The sequence below is a fragment of the Schistocerca serialis genome, chromosome 7 (genome assembly GCF_023864345.2).
Source record: "Schistocerca serialis cubense isolate TAMUIC-IGC-003099 chromosome 7, iqSchSeri2.2, whole genome shotgun sequence".
In the NCBI taxonomy this organism is placed as follows: Eukaryota; Metazoa; Arthropoda; class Insecta; order Orthoptera; family Acrididae; genus Schistocerca; species Schistocerca serialis.
Genome location: NC_064644.1, coordinates 386,906,412 through 386,923,153, shown reverse-complemented (window position 1 = coordinate 386,923,153; position 16,742 = coordinate 386,906,412). Strand labels below are relative to the sequence as shown.

The 16,742-nt window shown below is 41.5% G+C and overlaps 1 protein-coding gene across 1 annotated transcript in view; it reads right to left on the bottom strand.

Annotated features, from left to right (window-relative positions):
• The window catches only part of LOC126412198 (protein O-mannosyl-transferase Tmtc3), a 126,691-nt gene that overhangs the window by 14,154 nt on the left and 95,795 nt on the right, over positions 1–16,742 (bottom strand). Inside the window, exon 14 of the mRNA XM_050081680.1 lies at positions 4,600–4,782. Within this exon, the coding sequence (XP_049937637.1) occupies positions 4,600–4,782 (183 nt within the window). The remainder of the gene's footprint in view (positions 1–4,599; positions 4,783–16,742) is intronic.

Sequence of the window (16,742 nt, the reverse complement as noted above, 5' to 3'; positions counted from 1 at the left end):
CTTCATCAATCGGCTTAAAGGTCTGCGACTTGCTGAAGGGGATATTACGGTTAGTTTCGATGTGGTTTCTTTATTCACATGTGTCCCCATCACAGACTGTATTGACTTGCTGTTCCAGCTCTTTGATGACGCCATCATGGATTTATTTAAGCAGACTCTGACATCATCATATTTCTTACATGATGGAGAATATTTTAACCAAACTGACGGCGTGGCGATGGGAAGTCCATTAGCTCCAGTAGTAGCCAAGCTCTTTATGGGGCATTCAGAAGACATCACTTGCAAAGCCAAGCTGTTTTTATCACTACATCAATGATACCTTCATCATTTGGCCACATGGACAAGAAGTTCCTGGAGCACCTCAACAGCATCCACAACCACACAACTTCACAATGGAAGTAGAGAAGGAGAGTTCCCTGCCAGTTTTGGATGTGTTTGTCTGCCATAAACCCAATGGGTCTCTAGGTCATAGTGTTTACCGCAAGCACACCCACACAGATCGGTATCTGCACACCACCAGCTTCCATCACCCAGCACAGAAACTGTCAGTTCTGAGGTCCTTAGTACATCGAGCTGAAACCATCTCAGATGCTGAAAACTTGCTGAGAGAATTGAGCCACCAACGCAAAGTTCTTAAGGAAAATGGTTACAACAACAAACAGATCTCACAAGCAGTGTCATCCAAGCCTCAAAGGAAGAAGATCTCTGAAGAAGACACCAAGCAGGTTGCATTCTTACCGTTTTGTGTTTCGACAACAGGGAAGATTAGTCGGCTCCTGAAGAGGCATAAAATAGACACAATCTTCAGGCCTCTGGCAATGATCCGGTAACTAATGAAATCTGTGAAAGACGATGTAGGCCTCAGAACGCCAGGAATTTACAAGATACCGTGTGGATGTGGGCAGTTCTATGTCAGCCATACTGTTTGCACTATTGAACAGCACTGCATAGAGCATGAAAGGTGTTACCATCTGCGCTATCCTGAAAAGTTAGCTGTAGCAGAACATTCTCTGGAAAATGGACACTGAGTTGCATTCAATGAGACGTCTATTATTAAACGGACTAGTGGCTTCTGGGATAGCACGATACACAAGGACATAGAGATTAAAATTTCTGACAACACCTTCAATAGAGTCAGTTGATTGCAGCTGAGTACAGTGTGGGATCTAGTGTTGAGGGAGTTGAAGTGGTCTCGGCGGTCGCGTGGCCAAAACATTACCATATATGGTGTGGGACCGAGCACCAGTGAAGTCACGAGCGACGTCATGAGTGACGGTGTGGCTATATAAGCATGGCAATGACAATCACACAACAGTAATCCAGTTGACAATGGCAGAGGAGATCTCTGCTGAAAGCTCGTGGGCAGTAAACCACTTGACGCGGCTTGAAACCGAAGAATGTTTTATTAAAAGAAGTTTGTGGTTAATTATACTAAAATTGCAACGATATTTGCCATATGCTAAAGTTGCTGATTTTAACAACAAAGTTTTGAGCAGGATGATTACTCTTGTGTATTTGCAACTATTATTGACAAGGAGAATGTATGTAACAGTGTACATGAAGTTTCACGGTACTCCCGAAAAATAATTACTTTGTCAATAAACAGCTACAATTAATAATGTGAAATATGTGACTGATGTGTCAAATTATTTAGTCAGATCTACTAGGTAATATTGAACAGCAATTAATTTAGAATTCTTAGTTGTGTACACATGTAACATACTAATAAAATTCATTTAGATAGAAGAGTTACAATTAGACTCTGATCTTACGAGACCTAAGCTAACTGAATTTAAATTTATACTACACTTCTTTTTTATTAATCACTAACTGTTTTAGTGACTATCAATACAAAGAAGTCACATGAAAGACTTGTCAGGGTTCAAAAGCTGCTTGTGGTGATCAGAATATTTCTTACAAAGATTTGTTGTGTGATAGAAAGTTCTCGGCCACTCTTATGAAATTAAATTCATTCAGTAGAAGATTGCGTTTTGTTCTACAACTGCTGACCATCTTTTCAACCTCAGCATACTCCTAGACCTATGTTGCCTGTTAATATGAGGCACATAGTTTCAGTTCATAGCTATGGCTCTAAATGGTTTTCTTGAAAGAAATATGAAGATTATTGTAATGAGGAATGTTACTCAATTTAATCTTAAAAAGGTGGGAGTAAGGATGTAATTCCATAGCTCTGGGGTTGCACAATACCTGATAAATAATCTTAACAGTAATCAACAGCACTGGTATTAGAATGTAGTGGAAACCATTCCAACAATTTTTCACTGTGAATTTTGTGCCCATCCCATCCCCCCTGTAGAAAAGAATTCCAGAGGCATTCATAAAGTTTCCTGGTACTGTGTTGAATTTTCAGTAGCACAATTTAATCTAATATACCAGAATACTAGAAGTTTCAACTACATACGACTTATACGGACTCATGGGGTCTTGGTAAATTATACACAGGGACATTTTATGTAAGTGGTTTTGTTGAAATTAATTGCCTTGAGTAAGTGCATATGGAATTTGGGAAGAACACTAAAGAAAATGAAGGAATAATTCATGAAGAAACCATCTGTAAAAGGATAGCAGTCAGTTGACTCTGATTTTACAGTTAAGAGTAAAGAAGAATTGACTTGAATTTTGGACGGAAAGAAAGATTATGTTTTGCATCCAAATCTGTCATGCCATCATTACAGAAGGAACACAAACTTGTACAAGGCAAGGACTGAGAGGGAAATCGCCTTTTCAAAGAAACTCACAATGATAGATTTGGGGAAATCACAAATAGTGGATTGAATTAACAGGTTATCCAGTACAAAAATCATGCAAATGCCATACAATCAAAGAAGCAAAGGAGTCTCAAAAGTTAAAATTGGGAATATTTTGTAGGAGTAGTAGGCTGCAAAACTTCACAAATTGATGAAGGAATGAAGGTTTGGACTTTAGACTAATGAAGATAAGAAGCTTTCTTCAATGTTAGAAATCTCTTCCTTGAAGAATTTACATGCACACACACACACACACACACACACACACACACACACACACACACACACACACGCTCCCTTCTATGTAGTTCAAAGAATCTGATGCTTGGGAAAAGGATCCAGATGATATAGATTGTGAAGCAGACACTGAAACTGAGTATTTTCTGCTTGGCAGTGTATTCCGCTGCCGAATGGTCCTCTTGTTCTTGGCCACAGTTCAGTAGGGGGCATTTATTCATGTAGGTAGCTGGCTGGTGGTCATTCCCACATAAAATGTGTGCACAAACTGCAGCAGACCTGGTATATGATATTTCATACATCACCCAGCCTCTAATGATATAGAATAAGCCTGTGATGCAACTGCAATAGTATGTGCTGGGTGAATGCATTTGATAAGTCAAGCACTGGGGCCTTCCACAGGGATATGAATGATATGGCCCAAGGACTGACAGCATTTGGGTGTACTGGGTGGACAGGGAAATACCACTTTGGGAGCTGTATGAAGAACTGTGGATAGTACATTCTTCTTTTCTGAGCTTGCTAAGAAACAGTATAAGCCCTGGAAAAGGATAAGGTTCAGTTGTTCAAGTCCAGGATCATATTAGGTGATGAAGGGATGCTTCTCTGCAGCTGGATTTTTGAGGGTGGCAAAAGAATTAAGGTTGTGTGAGGTAGTGGTGCAGGAAATCTGTCTGTGGAGTAGTTTTGGGGGTACTGCCTGTCGGCGAATGCACGGTTAGACTTTCAGCATACTCGATAGTGAAAATCTTATCACTGCAGATCTGCTGTCCATGTGTTGTCATTTCACAGGTATATATGAGTGATTTTTTGTATGGAAGGGGTGACAGCTATCAAAAAGAAGGTACTGTTGATGGTTAGTAGGCTTCGTAAGAACAGAGGTATGAATGAAGCCATCAGAGAGGTGAAGCCGGCGTTTGGGAAGGTGGCATTTTGGTCTGGGGAGGACCGAGTGAAATAAATGGGAGAAGGTGTCGAGGCAGTGGAGGAATGATAGAGTGTGTTGGCCATGGTCTAGATTATGAGGATGTCATCAATGAACCTGAACCATACAGTATGGATATTTTTGGTGGCAAGGGAGGTTTCCTCAAAATGTTAATACAAAGTTGGCATAGGATGGCACTGTGTGTGTGTGTGTGTGTGTGTGTGTGTGTGTGTGTGTGTGTGTGCGTGCATGAACTCACTTGCAACAAGCACATGTGCATAACATTTTCAGCCTTTTTTATGTGCCCATCAGTACCTCAATGCCTAATCTACACAGGGAGTAGTTACCTTTACTCCATTCTGTGTTTATATTCTTTTAAGGACTTTTTCCATTGTTATATCTGTGTAGATGTATTTAAATCTTAACTTACATCAGCATGTGATGGTGTGAGTGAATGATGCACAGCCGACCTTAGTGACTAAGTAATGATTTTAATGTTAGCAGTTTACAATTCTGCAAAACATAATTTATATATAGTGTGGACCATATCAGAAAGCTATTCTACTGTACAAACTTAAGGTAAAAGGAACAAATTAAAATTACTACACTACACAGAACCTTTGTAAACATCACTAAAAAAAAAATCAGATTACAGTACAATATTTATACCTTGCGGAGAAGTTTAAGAAGTCTTTCTCGAGCCACTTTGCGGAGCTCAGCACGTCCCAACTCTTGCAGCAAAATAGCAGAATTTAGTAGTGCCTGCTCATGTTCTGGGTCAAATTCAAGTGCTTTATCTAGGTATGCAAGTGCCTGAGAGGCTTTCCCTTGTTCCAAGAACACAACACCAAGCTGCAAGTAAAGAAATTATTTTTTGTAAAATAACCTTAATTCTTGAAATCTTTTTAAACACAAGATATGTTTAAATTTGAACAAAAGGAAAATAATGTTGTCATGTGCTAACTTAATATTAATATGCCCTCTGATTTACTTTGTTATGGAGCTACTGCTGTGATTACATTTCCACAGTCTATTACATTTCCACAGTCTATTACATTTCCACAGTCTATTACATTTCCACAGTCTATTACATTTCCACAGTCTATTACATTTCCACAGTCTTCATTACAATCTGTTGGCAACTCTTGGTCAAATATCTACAGGTGTTGCCAGATGAAAATCAATATCTGTTTCTCCACACCTTAGTAAGTTTCTACAGGTGCAGCTCACTTTAGCTCTGCAGCTTTAGTACCTGTAATTAGTCCATCACCACCACCACTGAATTAAAGAGCTAATGGTAATTTGAACTGGATTAAAACCATATGTTGGATATGGACTTAAATTCTGACATTTTGTACGAAGTGCCTTACTGCCTTGGCAATAAATAGTGTGGGAAAGAAAAGAATGAAAATTCAATCTCTTACTACTTTTTACTGATATTTTACTAGTAACACTGAACCACTCTACACCAAAATTCAAAATAATCCATAACACTTTACAAACTTAGTGGAGTGAAACTGATACGGGAAACAATATTATGCTGCTATCTCATAAATAATGAATGCTCGTGCATCATTTCGACATTGTCTTCTAGGCTTGACATCAAGACTAAATTTTAACATACAGTATTGAGTTTCAGATTTACATACTCTCATTATGCAAGTTTATTATAACTAACTTTTTACCTGTCTGTTCAAGGAACTGACTAACAACCCTAACTTGAAGATATGAGAAATACTCCAACATAGCTGATAAACTGAAAATATCGGTATGTGTGTGTTCATATGCATCAGGTTTTATACTTTTTTCCACCATGGAAAAACCTCTCTCTGAACAGGTGTCAGTTTCGAAAGCCAAGTTTATTTCTGTAATGATGCAAAATCAGAATGTTATTATCTTATAAAGATCATCATAAATAGCACTGGTCCTCAATCATTTGATTCACTCACCATTCACAACATAAGGAATCCCTTTTCTTTTATGGAAGATGTAATTATTTGCCAAACCCTGTCACTCACAGAGACACACATGTTGTGAAAGAGACCTAAAAGTACTGTCACTAATCCATTTTAAAAATTCCTAGAAGCTACAAAGAAACTGCTGCAATAACTACAGTGAAACCCCTATTTTACATTTTTGAGCAGTCCAGACTTAAAAAACACACAAGTGAGGAAAACACAGAATTAAGGAAAATATTAAAACTCCCAAAATACAAGCAAAAATGCAATAAATTGGCATATATGATTAAAAATCATAATCCTCTCCAATATATTGTATAAAATCTGTATAAGTGCAGGAAATTAAGTGCACAATACAATGTTTATACAATAATTTGGGGTAACAAATTTTATCAACCCTTAAAAAATCACAGTTGTGTAACAGCAAATAAAAACTCATCAAAAAAAGTGAAACTGGTATCTGGATACAAGGTAATTGTAATTGAGCTATTTTCCAACATGATATGACCACAAATTATATGTCAAAACAGGTTTGACGAGAGAAACAGAGAAGTGAAAAAATGAGTTTACTTCCCCAACTGATGTTGCAAGCTTATTAGAAGTTGGCTTAGTGAATTTTTGCACATTGTGTAAAGTGAAAATTTACAAGAAACCTAAAGCACTACAGTTTCACTTCATACCTTCTGTCACAGCTGCCAATCTTTAAGATCTACAGTGTGTGGTGCCAAGTATATATGTGAGTAGTGTATGTAGTTGCTGCAACTGTATTGTGTCAGATTTGAACATGAAAGTCTTTAAAATGTGGTATCGCAAAACTCTTATTCTATTTCCATGTGATATCTCTGCCAGAGCACATGATCTGCATGAAAAGTATATTTTCAGCACTTCACAAAATGCTTTCATCCCTAGCTGCACTTCTGTTGTTAAAGGGCCATCCCCTCCTCCACACACCCAGCAGGCAAGCTCATATGGCATGTGTTAGTGTGGTGTGGTGCCTGTGTTAGCTGTTGGGTGATATAAAACGTCGTCAGTCAGTAAAAACTTACTAGTCAGAAATGACCGACATTTTATTGATTCTGACCTAGCATATTCTTCAAGACTCAGTTTTTAATTTAAAAGGTTGACAATTGATACTGTTGCTGTACAGTACATCAGAAATATATGCAAAAAGATAGTTGGTTTAAAGGTTAAAGGGACCAGACTGCCATGGTCATCGGTCCCGCAGAAAGATGAGATTGAGTTGTAAGTGGCACAAGAAAAGGAGGCAGCTGGGCCCCTTTGTCACATATTGGCTTGGTTTGGAACACTATCTTGTATTTCCATTGCTGCTGCAACCTAACAATAAACCCCTGTTACATGATCAATTTTCTTGTCTCAAATGACTACTCAAGACTTCAGAAGTGCCCCTGGCATTTTATTCGTGTACTGAGTCTCATCTGTTTCAAGTGATCAAGTTTGTTTGCATGTCAGCGCAAAAATTGTGCATGATTTGAGAGCTGTTTGCTGTGCAGTTTGGTATCTGAACATTGCAAGTGAGTTTATGAAGGACTATCCTTTTTACGAAAAAATCACAATACTTATAGTGCATAATGTATGAACAAGCAAGAATAATAGAGTTTATTAGTGAGCAAAGGGGCATTCATAGTGGACACACTTGTCAAAAGCTGCTTGGTAAATTCTTTACACTCCTGAGAATTTAAAGAATGTGAAAAGTGTCATCAAAACATTCCCAAACATGTACCTTCATTTGTTCAAGAATATATATACTTGCAAACATAATGGAGTAAATAGTGCCTTTTTGCTTTACCCTTTGTATGTTCTTTCCTTGCAAAGTGCCAAAAACATCAAAAATAATTTTTCTCAACAAATAATTCTGACTTTTCCACTATTGAAATAATTTCCTTTAAAACACTTTTATCTATTTGCATTCTTTATGCATAGTGTAGGCTTTTTCTCTGTAAAACATAAATGGCTTTATGCTTTTAGATATTTTGTCTATCTTTCAAGAGACACTACAAGGAAAAAATATCAGGACCTTATGTGACTTTTCAATGTGTCATAAAAACAAAACAAACAATACAAGAAAGATTAAGAAGACACAAAAGCATAAAAACAATTGTTATAACATGAGAGAGCTCAGCGAAAATAGTTTAACTTTAGATTTTAGTAGACACCACCAAGTCCCTTCTTTCCGTGCAAGCTCAATGTGCAAATTTAGGATTCCACACTTGGCACAATCTATAGGTTATTGTTATGATACACACACTGTTGTCATTGTTGGTTGCTGATTTACATGCAGACACAAAAGATGCACACACTTACAATAGCCGATTTTTTTCAGAAAGTCGCTTGTTTAAAACAGGCTGTAGTAACATAATTGTGTGGTGAAGCTAAACACTGCAAGTTGTATTGGCATCAGTATTTCCTCTCTTATGTCCTCCCATGAACCATGGACCTTGCTACTGGTGGGGAGGCTTGGATGCCTCAGCGATACAGATGGCCGTACCATAGGTGCAACCACAATGGACGGGTATCTGTTGAGAGAGTAGACAAATGTGTGGTTCCTGAAGAGGGGCAGCAGCCTTTTCAGTAGCTGCAGGGGTAACAGTCTGGATGATTGACTGATCTGGCCTTTTAACACTAACCAAAATGGCCTTGCTGTGCTGGTACTGCGAACGGCTGAAAGCAAGGGGAAACTACAGCCGTAATTTTTCCTGAGGGCCTGCAGCTTTACTGTATGGTTAAATGATGATGGCATCCTCTTGGGTAAAATATTCCTGAGGTAAAACAGTCCCACATTTGGATCTCAGGGCGGGGACTACTCAAGATGACGTCGTTATCAGGAGAAAGAAAACTGGCGTTCTACAGATCGGAGCGTGAAATGTCAGATCCCTTAATCGGGTAGGTAGGTTAGAAAATTTAAAAAGAGAAATGGATAGGTTAAAGTTAGATTTATTGGAAATTAGGGAAGTTTGGTGGCAGGAGGAACAAGACTTTTTGTCAAGTGAATACAGGGTTATAAATACCAAACCAAATAGGGGAAATGCAGGAGTAGGTTTAATAATGAATAAAAAAATAGGAGTGCGGGTAAGCTACTACAAACAGCATAGTGAATGCCTTATTGTGGCCAAAATAGACACGAAGCCCACACCTACCACAAGAGTACAAGTTTATATGCCAACTAGCTCTGCAGATGACGAAGGAATTGAAGAAATGTATGATGAAATAAAAGAAATTATTCAGATAGTGAAAGGAGACAAAAATTTAATAGTGATGGGGGACTGGAATTCGATAGTAGGAAAAGAAAGAGAAGGAAATGTAGTAGGTGAATATGGATTGGGGGTAAGAAATGAAAGAGGAAGCCACCTGGTAGAATTTTGCAAAGAGCATAACGTAATCATAGCTAATAGTTGGTTCAAGAATCATGAAAGAAGGCTGTATACATGGATGAAGCCTGGAGATACTAGAAGGTATCAGATAGATTAAATAATGATAAGACAGAGATTTAAGAACCAGGTTTTAAGTTGTAAGACATTTCCAGGGGCAGATGTGGACTCTAACCACAATCTATTGGTTATGAACTGCAGATTAAAATTGAAGAAACTGCAAAAAGGACTGAATTTAAGGAGATGGGACCTGGGTAAACTGACTAAACCAGAGGTTGTACAGAGTTTCAGGGAGAGCATAAGGGAACAATTGACAGCAGTGGGGGAAAGAAGTACAGTAGAAGAAGAATGGGTAGCTCTGAGGGATGAAGTATTGAAGGTAGCAGAGGATCAAGTAGGTAGAGAGACGAGGGCTAGTAGAAATCCTTGGGTAACAGAAGAAATATTGAATTTAATTGATGAAAGGAGAAAATATAAAAATGCAGTAAATGAAGCAGGCAAAAAGGAATACAAACGTCTCAAAAATGAGATCAACAGGAAGTGCAAAATGGCTAAGCAGGGATGGCTAAAGGACAAATGTAAGGATGTAGAGGCTTATCTCACTAGGGGTAAGATAGATACTGCCTACAGGAAAATTAAAGAGACCTTTGGAGAAAGGAGAACCACTTGTATGAATATCAAGAGCTCAGATGGAAACCCAGTTCTAAGCAAAGAAGGGAAAGCAGAAAGGTGGAAGGAGTATATAGAGGGTCTATACAAGGGCAATGTACTTGAGGACAATATTATGGAAATGGAAGAGGATGTAGATGAAGATGAAATGGGAGATATGATACTGCATGAAGAGTTTGACAGGGCACTGAAAGACCTAAGTCGAAACAAGGCCCCGGGAGTAGACAACATTCCATTAGAACTACTGACAACCTTGGGCGAGCCAGTCCTGACAAAACTCTACCAACTGTGAGCAAAGTGTATGAGACAGGAGAAATATCCTCAGACTTCAAGAAGAATATAACAATTCCAATCCCAAAGAAAGCAGGTGTTGACAGATGTAAAAAGTACTGAACTATCAGTTTAATAAGTCACAGCTGCAAAATACTAACACGAATTCTTTACAGATGAATGGAAATACCGGTAGAAACCGACCTTGGGGAAGATCAGTTTGGATTCCGTGGAAATATTGGAACACGTGAGGCAATACTGACCCTACGACTTATCTTAGAAGCTAGATTAAGAAAAGGCAAACCTACATTTCTAGCTTTTGTAGACCTAGAGAAAGCTTTCGACAATGTTGACTGGAATATTCACTTTCAAATTCTGAAGGTGGTAGGGGTAAAACACAGGGAGTGAAAGGCTATTTACAATTTGTACAGAAACCAGATGGCAGTTATAAGAGTTGAGGGGTATGAAAGGGAAGCAGTGGTTGGGAAGGGGGTGAGACAGGGTTGTAGCCTATCCCCGACGTTATTCAATCTGTATATTGAGCAAGCAATAAAGGAAACAAAAGAAAAGTTTGGAGTAGGTATTAAAATCTATGGAGAAGAAATAAAAACTTTAACGTTCGCCAATGACATTGTAATTCTGTCAGAGACAGCAAAGGACTTGGAAGAGCAGTTGAATGGATTGGACAATGTCTTGAAAGGAGGATATAAGATGAACATCAACAAAAGCAAAATGAGGATAATGGAATGTAGTCGAATTAAACCGGATGATGCTGAGGGAATTAGATTAGGAAATGAGACACTTAAAGTAATAAATGAGTTTTTCTATTTGGGGAGCAAAATAACTCACGGTGGTTGAAGTAGAGAGGATATAAAATGTAGACTGGCAATGGCAAGGAAAGATTATGAAAATGAGAAATTTGATAATATCAAGTATAGATTTAAGTGTCAGGAAGTCGTTTCTGAAAGTATTTGTATGGAGTGTAGCCATGTATGGAAGTGAAACACGGACGATAAATAGTTTAGACAAGAAGAGAATAGAAGCTTCCGAAATGTGGTGCTACAGAAGAATGCTGAAGATTAGATGGGTAGATCACATAACTAATGACGAGGTATTGAATAGAATTGGGGAGAAGAGGAGTTTGTGGCACAACTTGACTAGAAGAAGGGATCAGTTGGTAAAACATGTTCTGAGTCATCAAGGGATCACAAATTTAGTATTTGAGGGCAGTGTGGAGGGTAAAAATCATAGAGGGAGACCAAGAGATGAATACACTAAGTAGATTCCTAAGGATGTAGGCTGCACTACATACTAGGAGATGAAGCAGCTTGCACAGGATAGAGTAGCATGGAGAGCTGCATCAAACCAGTCTCAGGACTGAAAACCACAACAAAAATAACATGTCTCCCCACTCCACAATGGCCTAAAATATTCCTTTAATTCTGTCACCACCCATGGTGTGAGTCGTCTGTCTTTTGTGCCACTTATAACTTGTTATATCCTAGCCAGTAATGCCACCCGAGCCCGCTGCCAAAAGGTTGGCAGCATCAAAGTCCGGACGCCATCAGCATAAGCAGCGCCAGCGAGACAGGAAATCGCCGCAAGTCTGCGCGCGCCACCGCTGGCTTCTGGTTTCTTAAGCGCTGGAGTCGCGTGCGCTAGGACAGTTCTGTATTCGCCGCTCAGTTGTATACTCGCTACCGAATTGTGTACTTGCTGGTCAGTTGTGTGTTCATCGCAGCAGAGTTGTTGTTTGTCGTCAGCCGACACTGACCTAGCCGCTCCGACTCGAACTAGACAGATTTCTGTAGACACGGAGTTCACTACTGTGTTTCTGTATCTTCGTTAATAAAGATAAGTACCGACTTTTATTTAATCAGAGTGTTTGGATTTTCATCTTTCTGTTCACTGTTCCAGCGGACTGGTCGGCCCGCTATTAAAAGTGTGGCGGTGACTTCGTAAGCCGTTTCTACAGCGAATTGCTTGTCGCTACGAATGCCGCCACAAAACTGGCGACGAGGACTTCCGAACTCGTGTGCAGGGCTGGTTCAACTTGTTTCTGGTTATACTAATTATAGCGATAAAATTTTGGGGGCTGGTTTAATTTGTGTTCACTATGTCTGCCGAATTACAACAGTTGATCTTGTTACAGAGTCAGCAAATACAAAGTCTGGTGGAAGCAATCGCCAAACAAGCGGCTAATCCTCCAACACAAAAGGAACAAGCACAGGCAGCACCCCCTTTCCGTGCTTTTGATGCATCAAGAGAAGAATGGCGAGAATATTTCGCGCAGTTGCAGGCACACATGACAGTCTACAAAATCACGGGTACTGAGCGGCAGCTTTATTTAATTTCCACTGCAGGCGTGGAAGTCTATCAACTACTTTGTAAGTTGTTCCCGGAATCCAAGCCAGATGCTTTAGACTATGACGTTGTTGTTAACAAGCTTGCTGAGTTTTTCGAGTTGCGAGTTCATGTGGCAGCAGCCAGATTCAAGTTCTTCAGATTAAAGAAACTGCCACATCAATCTAATAAACAGTGGTTAACGGATTTACGGGGCCTCACCCATCAGTGCCGATTTAATTGTGTGTGTGGAGCTTACTACAGTGATGTCATGTTCCGAGACGCTATTACTCAAAACATTGCAGATTCTCGTATTCGTGCTGCTATCTTAAAGTTGCCTGACCCGTCATTAGAGACTGTGATGAACATCATTGAAGCCCAAGATACTTTTGACTATGCTGAGTGTGAGTTAGATCAGCCATGTATTTCTCAAATTGCCTGTGCTAAGCAAGTTATGTCACACCCGCGGCCCCACCGGCAGAGTCAGACTGTAAACACTAGCCGGCTGCGTCATGTTAAACACATTCGTCAGCCGCGTGTGCAAAATGATAGAGTTAAGTCTTGCCTTAAGTGTGTTCTTGCTCATCCTCGTGAACGTTGCCCGTTCAAAAACGCGGTTTGTCACTTTTGTCAAAGGAAAGGACACATCCAGACTGTTTGTTTGCGTAAACACAAGAACAATTCTAGTGCTGCCCAGCCAATGGATATTCATGTTCTTCAAAGCCAGCCCGCCCAGAAGGTCGCGTTTAAAGACTCTTCCACGGTTCGTATGGGTAATAAACTTGTTCGCAATAAGCCACCCACCCAGCCCTCTGCTATGCGACCCAAGCGTAATTCAAACGCTGTAAACAGTGATGTACAGACTGCATGTGAAGCGGGAGTTGTTGTTCCACCCGCCCAACCCATGAGTTGTCGTAAGCAGCGAACACGCGCTAAACGCGCTGATTTTGTGTCTTCCGCCTCCACTGCACCGATCCAGAGACAGTGTAATAAACTATTTGTGAAGCTACGCATCCAGGATAAGACCTTCAATTTTCAATTAGACACTGGTGCGTCTGTGACTCTCATAAATAGTGCTACGTATGCGGCTATCGGCCGCCCTAAGCTTTCAGCGGCAAAACATTCTTTGGCTACTTATAGAGGAGAACAAATTCCTGTGTTAGGTGTATGTAGCATGCCAGCCACATTCCGTGGCAATACAAAAACAGTTTCATTCACAGTGCTCCACGCTACAGACAGTGTAAACATTTTCGGATTAGACTGTTTTGACTTGTTTGGCCTGTCTATCCAAGACAATGTGTTGCAAATTAATTCTGTGTTGTTCCTCAAGACAGCATAACCGATTTGTGTAAACAATACAGTGACATATTTAAAGACGAACTAGGTTGTGCTGCGAACTTTGCCGCTCATATTACGTTAAAAGATAATGCTCAGCCTCGATTTTATCGTGCTCGTCCAGTGCCTCACGCCCTTCGGGCACCTGTAGAAGATGAACTTCGTCGTTGGCAAAACAACGGTGTTATTCAACCCGTTTCAGCAAGCCACTGGGCTTCTCCCTTAGTTATTATAAAGAAACCGTCTGGCAAGTTACGTTTGTGTGCTGATTTTAAGTCGACAGTTAATCCTCAGACTGTCATTGATTCTTTTCCTTTGCCTAGACCGGACGAGCTGATGGATAAGTTAGGGGAAGCTCGTTTCTTTTCCAAAATTGATGTCCGTGAAGCATATTTGCAATTGCCCCTCGACGAGCAATCACAACAGTATTTTGTCATAAACACGTCGTTGGGGTTGTTCCGTTTTCTGCGTTTGCCTTTTGGTTGTGCGTCAGCTCCAGCTGTTTTTCAGCGTTTTTTGTAACAACTTCTGGCTAATGTGCCATCGTGTTGCAACTATTTAGACGATATTGTTGTGTCCGGTCGGACGCCTGCTGAACATTTCCGTAATTTGGAGTGTTTGTTTACAGTGTTGTCTCAGGCAGGCCTACGTTGCAACATCGATAAATGTTCATTTTTCCTTACGGAGATGGAGTATCTGGGACATGTTATTAATGCTCAAGGCATTCATCCCTCCCAGTCACATTTAGCAGCTATTCGTGATTTGCCCGCCCCTCGCAATCTGCATGAATTGCAAGCAGTTCTTGGCAAATTGACATATTATATTAGGTTTATACCTAATGCATCACAGATTGCTGCACCGTTGCATCGTCTCCGCCGTAAGAATGTTCCGTTTGTGTGGTCAGCTGATTGCCAATCAGCCTTTCAGCAGCTTAAAGAGGCTTTATTGAATGATCATTGTCTGGTCCATTACGACCCTAACAAGCCTCTGGTGTTAGCTTGTGATGCCTCTTCTTTCGGCCTCGGTGCTGTGTTGTCTCACCGAGTCGGTAACACCGAACGTCCTATTGCGTTCGCATCTAAATTGCTAAACAAAGCTCAGTGTAATTATAACCAATTGGACAAGGAAGTGTTGGCTATTGTGTTCGGTGTCACAAAATTCCATCACTACCTCTATGGTAGACCATTCTATTTAGTAACAGATCACAAGCCCCTGACGTCACTGTTTCATCCGTCTAAACCAGTTCCTCAGCGGATAGCTCAGAGACTACAACGTTGGGCTCTTTTGTTACCACAATACCAGTATGAGATACTGTATCGCCCTACAGCTCAGCATGCAAACGCTGACGCGCTTTCTAGATTGCCGATTGCTGCGGATGATGTCTTCGATTCCTCTGACGACTCTTGCCATCAGATTGACGCCGATGAGCATCAATCCCTCCGGGATTTTCTGATTGATTATCGTCAGGTGGCACGTGAGACAGCTACGGATCCTCATCTGAGTTTACTATTACGTTTTGTTCAACGTGGTTGGCCGTCCAAGGCAAAGGAAATATCGGATCCTGTGGTTCGTCGCTATTATCCGCAACGTCATCTGTTGTCTGTTTCGCACGGAGTTTTGCTGTTACGCACCGAGAATGACCAGCTTCGTGTAGTGGTTCCCCAAGTGCTCCAATCCAAGGTCCTCGACTTGTTGCATCAAGGTCATTGGGGAGTGGTCCGCACCAAGCAGCTTGCCCGCCGTCATTGTACATGGATCGGCATTGATAAGCAGATTACGCAGATGTCTACAGATTGTTCGACGTGTGCCGAACACCAAGCTGCTCCGCCTCAACGCTATTTTGAGTGGGCACGCCCTGCCGGTCCATATTGATTTTGCTGGTCCATATTGGAATTCTCGTTGGCTCATCGTGATAGATGCATTTAGTAATTTTCCGTTTGTTGTGCCCATGCAGTCTACAACGTCTGCACAAACTATACAGGCGTTGACTTCAATTTTTTGTATTGAGGGTCTTCCAGAAGTTTTAGTGTCTGACAATGGTCCACAATTTACCTCTGCTGAATTTGAAAGTTTTTGTTCTGCCAATGGCATTCACCATGTTCTTACTCCGCCGTTCCACCCTCAATCGAATGGTGCAGCGGAACGTTTTGTACGCACATTCAAGGATCATATGGACCGCCTTCGTGCTACGCACTCTCGTCAGCAGGCCCTCATCACGTTCCTGTCATCGTACTGGACCACGCCACGCGACGGCCCTTCGCCTGCGGAGCTTCTCCACGGCCGTCGTCATCGCACCCTACTATGGTTGTTGCACCCCCCGGATCGACCCGCCGCTTCTGAACATCGCACGCGTTTTCAGCGCAACGACGCCGTTTTTTTCAGAGTTTATCATGGTCGCCGTCGTTGGGAACGTGGTACCGTGATAAGTGCCCAGGGTCGCGGTTTTTATACTGTTCAAGGTGCTACTGGGGTGCATAGGAGGCATCAGAACCAGTTGCGCCGCGCTGGCCGCCCGGATTCTGCCGCTCGTTCTTTGTCCACAGATTTGGTCCGCGGCGGGTTCCAGCCGCGCCTTCCGACTTCGCTGCTGCCCCCAGGGCAGCAGCAGCAGCCGTCGCCGCTACCAGGCCGACAGCCCGTCCCGTTGATGCCTCCCGCGCAGCTTCATCCGGGAGCGCCCCAGGTGGTCGCTCCGGCGCCTGTGGTCCCTCTTCAGTCGCCACCGCCTTCGGAGCTGATGGACGTCGACCCCTCAGCCGGGCCGCCTTCCCAAGCAGTGGCTGTGCAGCCTGTCCTGCAGCCGCTTTCCTTGTGCACCCCCAAGGAGTCTGACACCACAGCGCCTTGTCCG